Source organism: Drosophila sulfurigaster, chromosome 3, assembly GCF_023558435.1.
Source record: "Drosophila sulfurigaster albostrigata strain 15112-1811.04 chromosome 3, ASM2355843v2, whole genome shotgun sequence".
Lineage (NCBI taxonomy): Eukaryota > Metazoa > Arthropoda > Insecta > Diptera > Drosophilidae > Drosophila > Drosophila sulfurigaster.
In genome coordinates this window covers 30,757,525-30,772,522 of record NC_084883.1, presented here as the reverse complement: position 1 = coordinate 30,772,522, position 14,998 = coordinate 30,757,525, and the positions used below count along the sequence as shown (strand labels likewise).

Sequence of the window (14,998 nt, the reverse complement as noted above, 5' to 3'; positions counted from 1 at the left end):
AGTGAAATAACAAAAACAAACGCACACGCTCTTACACACATGCATGCACATACGCACACATACTTACAGGCGCACAAATATAGATGATAGATATGGAGAGTGGAGACTGCTCGTCTTACATCTCTCCCACGCACAATGAACTTTCTCGCAGTGCACATCGTATTTGACTTAGACTTCGCTCTATGATGATGATTATGATGATGATGATGATGAGAATAAAATGGAGCAACTCTGTGTTGGCTCGCTCTAACACTGATGCGATAATAATGATGAAAAGACAACGACAACAACGACGATGAGCAGCAGCTGAGTTTGCTTCGGCAGCTGTTTTGTTCTAAGCAGAGCAAATCGTTTTAGATGGCGATGCTCGTCTTGAGTGCGGATGGATCTCTTTGTTTTTGTAGCTATTAAATTTGCACTTTGTGTCGACATGAATATGCATACATACGTACATATATACGTAGTGTGTGTGTGTGTGTGCAGAGATTCCGATACGTAAACAACAACGACGTCAACGTCGACGTCGACGACGACGTTGACAGCAAAAAAAGTAGACAAGCAGCAATCATAACTGAGGCAGCGAACTGCTGCCGTGTCGTCTTCGCCTTATCAACAATACATTCGAATGCAGCGAAGGCGGCAGAGGGAGAGCAGCAGGCAGCAAGCAGCTGAAGGCAGCAGGCAACACAGTAGCAGTCGCAGCAGCAGCAGCAGCGACAGTGAATGCGTTGCGCGCGTCGTAGTAATAACTTGTTTCCTGGGCAGAACGCAACAACGGGCAACGCGTGTTCCAGTTTCAAACGTACCCCAAATACGACGGACAAACAAAAACAAGAACTTTGTATATCGAGAACTGAAACGAAACGATTAGAAAAATAGAGAAACGAAATCTAATCGCGGGGTGCGCAGTAATCGCGGTGCGGTATTTTTGATAATAAGTGCGTACTCGGCTGCTGCTGCTAATCGTAATCCGTTATCCGTTAATCGCCAGCAGTGGGCCAAAAGGAGAAGACGAGACTAATATGTAGTTAGTACTTGCTATCCGTGTGTGGGCTTTTCATAGTGATTGTATGTGGTGCGTGATCAATTAATCGAGTGGAAAGCCAGCAACAACAACAATTGTTGTTGTAACGAGTCAAACGGAAAACCAGCTTGTCTCGCTCATTAAAACAATAACAAGAAAAACAACAACAACAACAACCATAAAGAGAGTAGCAACAACAGCGATCAGCAGGCAGGCAAGCAACACACGAAATAGCGTCGAAAACAAAGAAGCCAAGTGTGGGGGAAACAAAGAACGCGAGCACAAGGCAGCAGCAACAAAACGGAAAGCAAAGACTGGAGCTACAACAACAACAAATACAACAAGCAGAGCAATCACAGCAGCAACAAGTACAAGCACGAACACGAGCAGCGAGCGAGCATAACAACAAAAACCAGAACGCACAAGTTTCTATCAACTACTGGAAGCGACAACAACTCCTTTGTGACGCAGTGGAATAAATGGCAAATTAAATAGTTATAGACGTCGCAAACCTAAATTATCATACACAACAAGCTCACATTTTTGTGACTTTTTTTTGTGCGCATTCAGCGTAAACGGCGACAAATTATTAATTAAGACGCCAAATGTTTGCTTGTCGTCTCCACAAACTGCAAGCCAGAGCGAGAGCGAGATCATCAAATTTACAAAAAAAGAAAACAAAAACAAATCACATCAACAAACAGCAAGTGCAAGCGAGAGGCAACTAAAAAACGAAGAGAGCGTGATTTGTATTTTGAGAGAGCTGTGTTCACAGACTGCACTAGTGTTTCATTTCCATTACGTTGCGCACAACGTAAACAGCTGTGAGCTGCTTAGCCGAGACGTCGACGTCGCTGTTGCTGCGCGCCGTTTTTGCTTGATAAGCTTTTTATGCTGCTTTTTGTTTTGTTGTTTTGTCGCTTGTTCAAGTGCATGCCATCATCAACTCGATCTTTGATTAGGTCTGCCCGCCTCTCTTACACATAGTCGCCTCTCTTTTGAATGCTGGCGCTGGCGCAGGCTTGCCAACATCTTCCGCTAGCCACAGGCCGTGTCATTGTGTTATCAGTCAATGCCGTTCTGAAATTTGCTGCAGCGACAACTAAAAACTTTATAGCAGCCAGACGATTGTCAACAACAACAACTAAAACAACACTGCAGGCGGCTTAAGCTATTCGACACCCACACAAGCGATCCATCGTTTTGCCAATGTATGTATTTTTATGTGTGTGGATGTGTGTGTGTGTGTGTGTCTGTTAGTGCATATCAGCTGTTAAGCAATTCTGGCTAAGAGTATGTTGACAGCTTGTGCAACAATATGCAAAATTATGGTTACCACTTTAACTAATCGCCTTAATCTGTTATCGATAAGCTATGCTTGCATATGTGTTGTGTGTGTAGTATGTATACGTATACGTATGTATGTGCGTGACGAAAGCTTGCTGCTATAAATTATTGGAAAATTTTTAATTTTAAATTCATACTCAGAAACGGAGCGTTGTTATTTTGTTATCAGATGCCGTTGACCCGTTTTCCAACTCAAACGCAAAACTTGGCAAATATGTATTTATATAGATATGCCTCTGTATGAGTGTACTTAAGTGTGTATGTGTATGTGTGTGTAATTACCCCTGCTGTTTAACTATATAATTGTGTTAATATGTACAATCACTGAATATTTTCTTTATGAATTGTAGCCTTCTCGCATATTGTGTATTAAGTATGTATGTGCCTTCTTATCAGCCAAGCGTTGCTATATAGATACTCACACACACACACACGAATAGTCTATATAGTATAATATAGTATACTTGGCTTTACTTTTTGTTGTACTTTGATTTGAGCAGCACGCGTAGCTTGTGAAAACATGAAACCCTGATTAGTTGGTACACATTCCGCTGAGCGATCGGCTGGTTAAGAGCTGCTTAAAGCTTTGTCCGATTTCTTAAAATACTATAACTATATATACTATATATAGCATTCCATAGAAATAAAGGTATATTGCGCGTCTGTGTTTGTGTGTGTCTGCTGAATCAGGGGAAAATACAATTAAAGTGACGACCATGTGTTCAATGAACTCACTCCAAGAAACTTAAACATCGATTAGGCATCAAGATTTGCGATAACGAATTGTCTACCACGTGTACTTGAATTCCTGCCGATAACCCCATCTATCAATCGATTGTCGTACGCGGTCGATTAAGCTAAGCTCCAAATTGAACTTTTCTTTTCTTAGTTTTAACATTTTCATTTTCTCTTCCCTCAGTTCAATACTCATTTACACATAAAAGCGAGATAATGTCGCATGCCACAAGCCATGATGTGGCACAACAGCTGCCCCATCACGAGGATCTCACAGCACAAAATAACAAATCAAAGTCCAACACACTCAACTCGCAACATCACAATGGCCTCGCTTACAGCAGCAACGTCAACAGCAGCAGCCCAGAGAAACTCACGGTGCTGGACATGATACTCGATGCCCTGGGAATGCGTAATCTAACGTCCAAGGATATTGGGACACTGATAAGTGAGTACAACATAATACAGATGTGTGTGTTATGTAAACATATAAACTTAATTCAAGGACATCGCATTAACCCCATTACTGAATCTGCGTCTTATTTAACCTTCATTACAGTGTTGGGCTTCATGTTCTTGCTGTTTGTGATAAGCGTAACCGGGTTCTTCGTAATGTGGTTCACCGAATACTACAACAACACCATGCTCCAGGTAATGTCCCACATTCTCTAGGTTTATATATAGTACGTGACGTATACGTGATAAGGATCGATAATACATTTCGATAGAGTGCTGTCTTCCGTCTGTCTGATTAATTACATATGTACCTGAAACAAGAAAATTGAAAATGTTTAACTTTATAAAGAATAACGTAGAATAATGTAGAATAGTTTTCTTTGGTTTAAGTAAAATATATTTACAAAATTTCATGTAAAACTGCAAGACGAAAAGGATAGGAAAAGGGATTACATACATATCTTTTCTGAAACTATGGAAACTTTAGATAATTTTTTGATACTTTTAACAAAACTTTGTTTCGATTCTCGGTACCCATGACGTATACTTAATTATGATCATTAATACAATTCGACAAAATGTCGCCTTTTTGTCTATCACATCAATTAGAACTTAGAAAATACAAAAGTTTACATTTAAAAATTTAGTAAATCAACAGACTATATTATAGTCTATATATGTAACTTATAGTTTTTCTTTGGCAAACTTTCGCAATTAAATGTTAATTAAAACTGTAAAGAAAAAAAGGATAGAAAAAGGAAGCAAATCTATTTCGAAATTTTTAATCTTAGTTTGTTGTTGCTTTCAACAGAATTTCACTTTTATCCGCGGTTACCATGGCGTATACTTATTTACTATCGATAACGTCGTCTGCCCAATATGTTTGAACATCTTTATCGCACAAAACTATAGTAGCTACACAAACAAACGTTTCTATATGTATGTATATGTTGTGTATGTAGGTATCAAATTTAGCAACAAATACTTTACAATACAAATCTTGCGAGCCTCGCATATTTTAATGCGCCGTTCTAGCCCTCTAATAAAAATAATTAAATGGGAATTGCAAATGTATGTATGATTAGATAAGAAACGGGACAGTTACTTGGTTGCTTAGTTGGTCAGCCTTTACTTTGTAGTGAATTACTATATAATCCATATATTATAATATTTATATTGCACAAGCGACTGCAGTCGTAATCTACTTTGACACTCGTTGCATTTAACTCGTTACTCGTCGTTGCAGAAAATAATACTCGCTGAGAATTCAGAGCGCGCCAAGAGCTGGCAGAATCCCGGCCCCGATACAGATACAGTACTCAAGGCGCACATATTCAACTACACGAACATCGAGGATTATCTGGCAGGCCGAGCGGATAAGATACATGTGGAGGATCTGGGTCCACTCACCTATCAGGAGCACACGGTCAAGGATCAAGTATCGTTTAACAAAAATCACACCGTCACCTTTAGGGTAGGTAAAAAGCACTTATCACGTTCGAGAAGTTCCTTATTGACAGCGATTGTTTTCAGGATCGCAAATCCTACAAACTTCTGCCGGAAAAATCGACGCTGCGAGAAGACGATATCGTGTTGGTGCCGAATGTGCCGCTGCTTTCCGCTGCGGTGCATGTGAAACGTTTTCCTGCGTTTAAGCGCCTGGGAGTCAACAGCATCATTTCGCTTTACAGAGAGCCGGTCTTCAAACGTCTGACTGCCTTCGAGTATCTCTGGGGCTACAAGGATAAGATCATAAGTCTCGAGTCGCTCGGCGGCGGCAATAAAACGCACTTCGGGTTGCTTAGAACTGTAAGTTGCCACTGTCTCACAATATTATATAATCATATTTGTCATCAGCACTAACAGAAATATTGCCTTGTCTGTTCGACACAAAAAAAATTTCATTACTATACTTTTGTGATATTACATTTGTACTCTACGCAGATTGGAACTAATTTAGTGCAAAATGCAATCACACAAGTTAACTAGCATTTAAAAATACAATGGAATGAATTTACTAACCACATGCTTAATGGTTTTTAAGAATATCTTTTCGGTTGTATTATAATCCAGAAAACATTTCTATAAAACTAGCTAAAGATGCTAGAAAATAGATTAAACAAAAAGTATATAAAAGAACCATTTCATTAGGCACCCAAAACCCTTTGACATGACCCCACAAAATTAATATTTTTTCCCACTTTTTTTCCACAGCGAAATGGCACCAGCGTGGACTCGGTGCAGTTGAACACTGGCGAGGATGATATCAACAAATTCAGTCTCATTACACAGTTCAATGGCAAGCCGCAGCTGGACTTTTGGGAGGGCGACGAATGCAATCGCATCGATGGCAGCGAACCGTCAATGTTCTCGCCAACTCTGCTGCAGGAACGGAGCACAGTGCACGTCTTCTTGCAGGTGCTGTGCCGCAAGGTGCCGCTGCACTTTGAGAAGGAGGAGACCATCTTCAACAACATCGATGTCCTGCGCTACCGGACACCGCTTGATGTCTTCGCTCATCCATCGGAGAATCCAGCGAATGAATGCTATTGTCGCAACACAGATCTTTGTCTGCCCAGCGGGGTTATCAATGCCACCAAGTGCTACGATGATTCACCCATCTTTCCATCGTTTCCACACTTTTTCTCCGGTGATCCCGTGATCTACAAGGACTTTGAGGGCATTAAACCCGATGCAGATCTGCATCAAACTTATGCGGATATACATCCACGCTTTGGGTTCCCCATCAGCGGTGCATCGCGCGTCCAAATCAACATTATGCTGGACAAGACGCCGCTATTGCTCAGTAAGTAACACACAAGTCATTTAATGTGACTCGTTCTTTGACCTCCAATTGCTCTCACACAGATCAAGCGAATCGCATTCAGAATGCCACCATCTTGCCTTTGATTTGGATCGAGATAACCGCTGGTGACTTCGATGACGACGTGCTACACACGCTTTACATCAGCACATTCGGCTTGGATGCCATACAACTGGCGCTCAAGTATGGCACTTTGCTGGTCTCGGTCACCACATTCAGTTTGATCGTGGCCAGTGTTTACTATTTGAATAGTAAACGTGAGGAGCAGCAGCTGCAGCATAGCAAATCATCAGCTGAGCTGGAGGCGCTCAATGGAGGACTCGAAGCCAATGGCAGCGTTGTTGTGGTACAAGTCCATGTGCCACACACTGTTGGTGGGCATCCGCATCGAGGCGAGTAGTAGTGCCATCAAATATAAGACATACAGGGGTTTTACCACGGGGGGTTGGGCAGCATGCAATAGACATAAATGCCAAGACTAGACAAAACACATTAGGGTGCCTTAACAAAAAAAAAAAACAAAGAGATTTTCGAATTTGTCACGACGTAGCTTAGCATATTATTAGCCTAGAACAAACAAATGTAGTGTTAACTAATTGTATATATGTGTAATATATGTATAAAGACTCAAACAATGTTCAATATGCCATAAGTACCTAGTAAAGAATAAAACTTATAAATACAAATTTTAAAACTTGAATTTGCTTGCAAAGTGGCACTTGAAAAATGATCGCTGACAATAGATAAAAGGCACAACGGCTTTTATCGATAAGAGTCACGGCATTGATATAAACAATGTGACCGCTGTTGGAATATAGCACTTTACTCCAAGATACTCTGAATGAATTGTTATTACATTTTTAAACAAAGTAAACAATAGAAAATATAAACTGTGGACTACTTTATTTTGTGTTCCACACACAAAAGACAAATTTCGTCAGAACAAAAAACTGTGAAGTACCGAATTTGGTATATTTTTCAAAGCGACGCGGTATATTTGGAGCTTTTCAGCTTACGGTCACGCTGATCATCAAAGCGATTGCAACGGATTTATTCAAAAACAAAAATTCAATAATTTGAAATTTGTTATAGCAAATATTTATTGTTTCTAAACAAAACGAAATTCGTATATTAGTTGCTTGTTCAACATTTGATTGTTTTATAAACCTTTTAGTTATTAAATGCATGTATTTATTAATGTACTTCGATTCGAGAATCGATTGTGTTTGTATATTGCATGATTGGTTTGATGTTGTTTGTTGTGGGGGGAGGGAATTGAATTTGAGTTGGAAAAGTTAATACGCGTATTGGTTGTAGTTTTGTTTTTATGTATGTATAATTATTATTTTGTTTTGCGTTTTGTTTTTAAGTTTTTAATTAAGTATAATAGTTTATATAAAAAATAACAGAGAAATTATATAAAAGAAACATTAAAATATAATCGTTTATTTTCTTGTTTTTTTTTTTGTTGGTTTTTCATCCTTTTTTGTTGTTGTTGTTGGTTGCTTTAATAATTAACGCGTCAATTGCCAGAATCCTCGCCATCTAATGATTCATCCTGCACCGATGAGCTGTCGTCGCCGCCGCCACCGCCGCCTCCGCGCTTGGCCGATGGTGTGCCAGTGAGTCTGGAGGAGCTAAGGCCCATGCCGCCGGTGCGTCTAAAAAAAGAGATTCATAGAAATGAAATTAGTCGGGGAATGTTAGGCACATACAGTGGGATGCAGTTGGTAAACGTGCAGGTCAATAAATTAAACATAGAGTCAAACTAGGTCTTATTTTGTGGGGGAAAAACACTCGCTATGCACTAAAAACTAGTTGGGGGAGACAGTTCAATAAACATTTTGAAACAGTTTTACGAAAACGCACGGAATGGATGTGTGGTCGGAGAGTGTGTGTTTGTAACATGCACAAGTCGGAATCAGGGAGGAGTCGGAATACATTCATTATCGAATACTGTTGATGATGATGATGATGTGGCTGGGCCAGCACTTACAGCCTACCAAACTCGGGAAGCGAAGCGAAGTGAAACGAAACCTAATGCAGACCCTCACAATTCATAATGAGTGCAGCATCCTTTTTGGGCGAATACGCCTTGGCCTTTTCAGTCTCGGCCACCTGTATCGTGCTATACATATGGATGACAACCACCAAGAATAGAGACCATCAATAACCAAAGAAACAGAAAAAGAAATCAAATTGTATAAAAGAAAGAGCTGTTATCGGATAACTGACAACGATAGTCGAACAAAGATATCTTACAAATATATGCGTGAACACCGAGCAAAGCTTATTAACATATTTTCAACAATACAATTTAGGACATTATTGATTAACCATGGCTACTTTCGCTGTATACACAAGTTGAAGTGTATTTTGCAATTGCAACTAAGTAAGCAAATCCAACCAAAAGTTAACTTTTAATACAAGACTATGTTCATATGTCTAACAATTAGCTAAGTTATCTATAAGGAAACAAGTTAAACTTAGTTTATATTGTCCTCTCAATTTTGTCTTTAAATATTTGCTACCATAGTTTCTGATATTAGTACTAATGTCTTATTGCATATCAAAAGCTAAATGTACAAATCTAAAACTTCAATCTAGTCAAACCATTTGACATATAGAAAACCTGATAATTTGCTCGGCGTTCACACAAAACTTTAAAAGACATCTTGATCATTGTATCCAATTAGTTGATAACAGCTGTAGTTTCCTCATAGCCTGCTCCTGGTGCTCCTGCTAATCCCAGGCAGTTTGGTAAACTTACCGCAATTTCGTTTTGAGTGAGTTAATCTCACGGTTCATGGCCTCCTGCGATTCGATCATATCTTCGCATTCGCGTTGATATTTGCGCTTTTGCGTCTTCTCCTTCTGCAGCTCCTCCTCGGTCTCATCCAGATTGCGCTTCAGCAGCTTGATGCGGCTATTCAGCTGTTAAGAGAAACAAAAATAGTTCGTAAAAGTCCACACATTGTAAAGTGAAACCATAAAACACTCACTTTATCCATTTGCTCCTTATGCTGATCGACATGTCGTCGCTCATCTTCAATGTTCATGGTGAGCTCCTTGATCTTCTTGTCCATCTTGCGATTGGCCTTCTGCTGCAACAGTCGCTCCTTGCCCTCGTTCTCCAGCTGCTCCTCCAGATTGACAATCTTCGCCTCGAGCGTGGCAATCGTTGCCTTCACCTTGGTGCGTTGCGCCGTCTCAATTTCAGCGAGTTTCGCCTTCAGCTCCTTGTTCTGTCGCTCGAGCAGCGCACGCGCATTCTCGTTCTTTTGCGAATTGGACTTTTCGTTGGCCAACTCTGTGGTCAACTGTTCGATTTGCAGCTGCGCCTTGCGACTGCGATCTAGCAGCACTTCGGAATTCGATTGTTCCTCCTCCAGCTCCTCCTCGAGTGTGGCAATGCGCGCCTCCAGGCGACGCTTCTCGTCGATCATCAACGAACCCTTGCTGGCATTGTTGGCAATCTCCTCGGCGAGTTCATCGCGATCCGTTTCCGCCAAGCGGCGAGCACGCTCGGAGCTGGCCAAGTCCTCGGTCAACTGTAATACTTCGGCTTCCAGGGCCTTGACCTTGCGATCGGCCTCTTTGCTCTGCGCCTGCAACTCCTCCTTAGCGGCCTTGGCCTCCTCGGCGTCGCGCAACGCATCCTTGACTTGTGCTTGCAGTTTCTTCGCATGCTTCAGCGCATCCTCTTTCACCTTGTTATGCATCTCCATTGTGGTTTCAATCTCCTTGAGATCGCCTTCGAGTTTCTTCTTGGCTGCAACCGCTGCAGTCCTCTGTTTGCGCTCCTCATCGAGTTCGGCTTCCAGATCGCGCAACTGCTTGACGAGACCGCGTCGCTTCTCCTCAGCGCCTTCCTCCTTGGCCTGCAGGTCACGTTCGAATTGGGAGCGGAGCGCCTGCATGTTGACCTCCAGTCGCAATTTGGCATCTTCGGTCAGCTGCAGATCATCTTCGAGCTCCTCGTTTTGTGCTTTCAGCTCGGCCAGCTGTGATTCGAGGGCGCGTTTCGCCTTTTCGAGCTCGTGGACATTCTTGTCGGCGGTGCCTTGGCTGTTGGCCAGATCGTCGAGTTCGTTTTGCAGTTGCTTGCGCTTCGTTTCGAGATCCTCAATCTTGTCATAGGCCTCATCCAGTTCACGGGAGACCGAGAGCACCTTAGTTTCCTTTTCACGTGCCTCACGCTCGGCGGTGTCGCGCTCCTGGGCGATCTGCTCTGATATGGCTTTCTCCTCGGCGAGAATCTTGTCGAAGTTCTTCTGCTTCTTTTCTAGTTCGAGCACCTGTAAAAACACATTTTAGTTGACCTCTTCGATTAGATGTGTTTGAGAAACTCACCTTGGTGCGCTGTGCTTCCAGCTCAATGGTCGCATCCTCCAGCTCCGATTGGATCTTCTTTTTGCTCTTGTCCAGGCGATCGTTTTGCGCCATCAGCTCCTTGACCTGTCGCTCCAGCGCCTCGATATCCTTGTTGAGTCGCTTCTTGCCCTCTTCGAGTTCCTTAGCCAGATCGGCATCCTCCTCGGCCTTCTTCTTAATCTCCTGCATTTGAGTTGTGAGCTCGGCCAGCTTGCGCTCAAAGTTGCGCTTCGCCTCCTCATCCTCCTCGAGCTGTTCCTGCAGCGCTTCCTTCTCCGATTCGATTTGACGCAGCTTCGAGCTAAGTCCCAGTTTCTGGCGGGTTTCCTCTTCGAGCAACTGTTGCGCCTCCGTCAGCTGCGATTCCATGTTGCTCGCGGACTTGACAGCGGCTGAGGCCTTAAGTTCGGCTTCCTCGAGCTGATTGGTAATGTTCTCCGCCTCCTGTTGCAGCTTGGTGCATTTCTCTTGCAGCTCGGAGCGTGCACGCTCAATCTCGGCGAGTTTCACTTGCAGCTCGGCAATCTGAGATTCAGCCTGCTTGCGTCTGCGATCGTTCTCCTGTCGCGAGCTGTTCACGCTGCGCAGCTCGGTGGCCAGATCCGCATTCTCAGCTTCGAGGGTGCCCTTAGCCTTCTCCAGCACGGATTTGGCTTTGCGCAGATTCTCCAGCTGATCGTTGATGCCGTTCAGCTCCTGGGCATGCTTGTGACGCATATCAGCGAGCACGCCTTCGTGATTAACGCCCTCTTCCTCGAGGGATTTCTTCAGCATGGCCAGCTCCTGTTCGCGCTTGGAGCGCAGCTCTTGTTGGGCTGCAAATAATGGAAGATTAATTGTGTTTCATTGAATGAGTTGTTCAATCCACTTACCTGCTGTGGTGTCCAGCGAGTCGAGCAGCTCGTTCTTCAACGCTTCCAGTTCCTCGCTGAGATCGCGTCGCAGTTTCTCGGCCTTGCTGCGCGCCACCTTCTCTGCCTCGAGATCCTCTTGAATCTCGGCCAGCTGCGACTCCAGCTCACGCTGTGCCTTCTGTGCGGTGGCTTTCGTGGCCGACTCCTCGTCGATGCGCATCAACGTTTGAGTGAGCTCCTCTTCACGCTTGGCCAGCTGCGTTTGCATCTCCTCCACCTGGACGCGACGCTCGTTCAGCTGCTCCTTGAGATCCGCCACCTCAGTTTCAATCTTGCGCTTGGTGCGATCTGATTCCTGACGCTGCTGCTGATCCTTGTGCATGCGCTCCTCCAACTCAGCAATGGTTGCCTCATGCTTAGCCTTCAGCTTAGCCAAATGCTTGGCCTTCTCCTCCTCTTCGGCGAGGGTTTGGGACAGATCATTGGCACGCTCTTCCAGCAGCTTCTTCTCCTTGAGCAGCTTCTGGTTCTGATCATCGGTTTGCGCCAGATCTTCTTCGTGTTTCTTGATCTTGGCATCGAGTTGCACCTTTTCGAGCTGCAGTTTCTGGCGAGCCGCTTCCTCCTCTTCGAGCTGTTCCTCCAAATCTTGAATGTGCAGTTCCAGTTTCTTCTTCTCTCCGCCCAAGGCAAGCACACGCTCTTCCTCCTCTTCGATACGTGTTTCCAGCTCCTGCATCATATCTTCAAGCTCCTGTTTGCGGGCCATGAGACGTGATCGCGACTCTTCGGCCTCGGCGCACAGCTCAATCTCGGCTTGGAGCTGCTCGGCGAGCGTGGTCTTCTCGACCAGCGCCTGCTGATATTTGCGCTCATATTCCTGCGTGTTCTTGGCCAGCGTGTCGAGCTTCTCGCGCACCTGCTTCAGCTCGTCCTCCTTCTGGACGAGCTTCTCCTCCTGCTTGGTGACCTCGAGCAGTGGCTTCACCTTGGTGTACAGACGCCACCACTGCCAGTTGCGCAGCTTCAAGTACGCGGCACAATTGCGCTGAATGATGCGAATGGCGTTCAGTTGCTGCAGACGCTTCTGGTAGTTGCGACGGGCGAGGAAACCACGACAGAATGCCTGGAAATTGACAATCAAATCCGAAATCTTAAAGTCACGCTCCTCCTCGAGATGAGCCAACACTCCGGCACGGAAGAAGATCTTCGACTGGCCGACGCGATACAGATTCGAGTCGAGTTCGAGAGCTTGGATCATCTTTTCGCAGGCCTTCTTGCCGTCCATGAAGCCCTTGGGTATGACGTTGGGGGTGAGCAGCTCGTAACGCTGTCTGAACTCCTGGAAGGGTATGCGATTGGGGAAGCCCTGGCGACAGATGCGTATACCCTCGAGGACGCCGTTGCAACGCAACTGATCGAGCACGAGGGGCGCGTCAATCTTGCCAGCGCGCTTCTCATGATTCGGTATGATACAGCGCACAAAATTTGGATTCGTATTCCGCAGCGTGTCCATCAATTTGGCCAGCTGCTCCTTGTACAGATGCGACACGGTGCGGAACATTCCCTTGCGCGTGCGCGCCCCAAACTGGGTATCGGTTAGCGCCTGCTGTGCCATGCCGACAATTTCCGCATCCTTCCAGATGTTCACGACAAACGGATCCTGCGATGCCTGCAACAGCGACACAATGTTCTCATTCAACGGATCCATGTTCTTCATCAGCCACTTGGCCGCCGAATAATCCACACGACCAGCGTAATGCACAATCGCGAAATCGGCGACGCCACGGAAATCGGTTTTCATGAATTTCGGATGCATTGAATGCGCCGAGACGAGCTTATCGACAAACGTCTTGTCGGTGGCCTTGGGGAACCAACACTCCTCATCGAGCAGTGCCATAATACCACCAGGTTTATCAATCAGATCGATGGTGGGCTGCAAATCGAGGCCAAAATCAATAAACTTCCATTCAATGCCCTCGCGCTGATATTCCTCCTGCTCCAGGATGAACATGGTGTGATTGAAGAGCTGCTGCAGCTTCTCGTTCGTGTAGTTGATGCACAACTGTTCGAACGAGTTGAGTTCGAAGATTTCGAAACCTGCCATATCGAGTATGCCAATGAAGGAGGCGCCCTGACGCTTGGTGCGATCCAGCGAGCGATTGATGCGATTCACCAGCCACTTGAACATGCGTTCATAGCACGCCTTCGCAATGGCTTCGACGGCAAACTCAACCTGCTCCTTGGTCTGTGCCTTGGTCACAAAATCGCGGCCAACCTTGATGCGTGGCGTGAGGAAGGCACGCGTCATGTCCGTCACACTGAGGCCGAGCAGATGTGCAATCTTCTGGGCTACAGTGTTGTCGGGCAACGTCGCCTGATCATTGTTGCGCTCCTGACGGAATTTCATGCTGCCAAACAGCAACACGGCGCTGACAATGCGAAAGATGGAATTGAAATCCTCAGAGGTCATGCCCATAATATTCATCGATTTGACGGTGGCCTGGAATTCGGCATAGTCATCGACGCCGGGCACCGGGAGAGTGCCGTTTGAGAGGAATGGATACGATTTGATGTCATCGAGTATGAATTTCTCACGCTGCTCCGGCGATGCGCCGGCGAGCAGCTGATAGAATATATGGAATGTTCGTTCGTCCTTCGCTTGACGAATGGCACGCGACTTCTCCAGCAGATACGTCTCGATGTTGGCGCCCGATATGAAGCCAGACGCATCAAAGTTAATACGGATGAATTTGCCCTGTTGGAAAGTAATTTATCAATTAGTTAAGTTCAAAATTTATTTAAATTTCCACTTACGAAACGTGATGAGTTGTCGTTCTTGACGGTCTTGGCATTACCAAAGGCTTCCAATATGGGATTGGCTTGCAGCAGCTGTTGCTCCAGCTCGCCCTGCGAATAAAAGTGAAAGGAATCAAGTTAGTTGTGTTGAAATATAGATTTGTTAGTGTTAGCTTAGCACAAGACACAGACAAAATAGCTACAAACAGACGAGCACAAGCTACGAATACACAAATACAATCACAATTGCAGTTTAAGATACAATCACGGTCACAGTTACATTTAGGGATGAGGAATTAGTTAGCTGGACATCAACAACATGCAAAGCGGGGAATCCTACACACAAATTGGACGCAACACAGTTTTCTAGTCGAGTGCAGTGCGATCTTAAGGATATTGATCATAAAAGGATCACGATTCAGCGAACAAACAAAGAGTATTAAGAATTGACTTTAGATCTTAAGTAGAAAACGATCTTGCAAGAGAAGCTCTGTTGTATTTATATACTGATCTATAGATATAAAAGTCTACAAAATGTATGCTATTGATCTAGAAATTTATTGGCACAAATTTAAAGAAAGTTAC

At 44.5% G+C, this 14,998-nt stretch overlaps 2 protein-coding genes across 2 annotated transcripts in view; one reads left to right on the top strand and one right to left on the bottom strand.

Annotated features, from left to right (window-relative positions):
• Positions 1 to 695: 695 nt before the first annotated feature.
• Positions 696 to 6,952, top strand: LOC133843128 (scavenger receptor class B member 1). The gene is made up of 7 exons (XM_062276550.1): positions 696 to 2,235; positions 3,291 to 3,554; positions 3,666 to 3,757; positions 4,809 to 5,036; positions 5,096 to 5,371; positions 5,777 to 6,368; positions 6,431 to 6,952. Exons 2-7 carry the CDS (start codon positions 3,323 to 3,325, stop codon positions 6,784 to 6,786), a joined length of 1,776 nt encoding a protein of 591 aa, XP_062132534.1. The 5' UTR covers positions 696 to 2,235; positions 3,291 to 3,322; the 3' UTR covers positions 6,787 to 6,952.
• An 878-nt stretch (positions 6,953 to 7,830) lies between these two features.
• The window catches only part of LOC133843104 (myosin heavy chain, non-muscle), a 33,096-nt gene continuing 25,928 nt past the window's right edge, over positions 7,831 to 14,998 (bottom strand). Inside the window, exons 7-12 of the mRNA XM_062276504.1 lie at positions 14,432 to 14,524; positions 11,633 to 14,372; positions 10,740 to 11,575; positions 9,389 to 10,684; positions 9,157 to 9,320; positions 7,831 to 8,047 (exon numbers count right to left, since the gene is read on the bottom strand). Coding sequence (XP_062132488.1) covers positions 7,909 to 8,047; positions 9,157 to 9,320; positions 9,389 to 10,684; positions 10,740 to 11,575; positions 11,633 to 14,372; positions 14,432 to 14,524 — 5,268 coding nt within the window. The 3' untranslated portion in view covers positions 7,831 to 7,908. The remainder of the gene's footprint in view (positions 8,048 to 9,156; positions 9,321 to 9,388; positions 10,685 to 10,739; positions 11,576 to 11,632; positions 14,373 to 14,431; positions 14,525 to 14,998) is intronic.

Excerpts from the sequence above, each read along its gene's own strand:
- LOC133843128 (XM_062276550.1), top strand. The coding sequence starts at position 3,323 with ATGTCGCATGCCACAAGCCATGATGTGGCACAACAGCTGCCCCATCAC. Across the intron at positions 5,037-5,095 it reads ATCACACCGTCACCTTTAGG|GATCGCAAATCCTACAAACT; the intron begins GTAGGTAAAAAG and ends GATTGTTTTCAG. Across the intron at positions 5,372-5,776 it reads ACTTCGGGTTGCTTAGAACT|CGAAATGGCACCAGCGTGGA; the intron begins GTAAGTTGCCAC and ends TTTTTTCCACAG.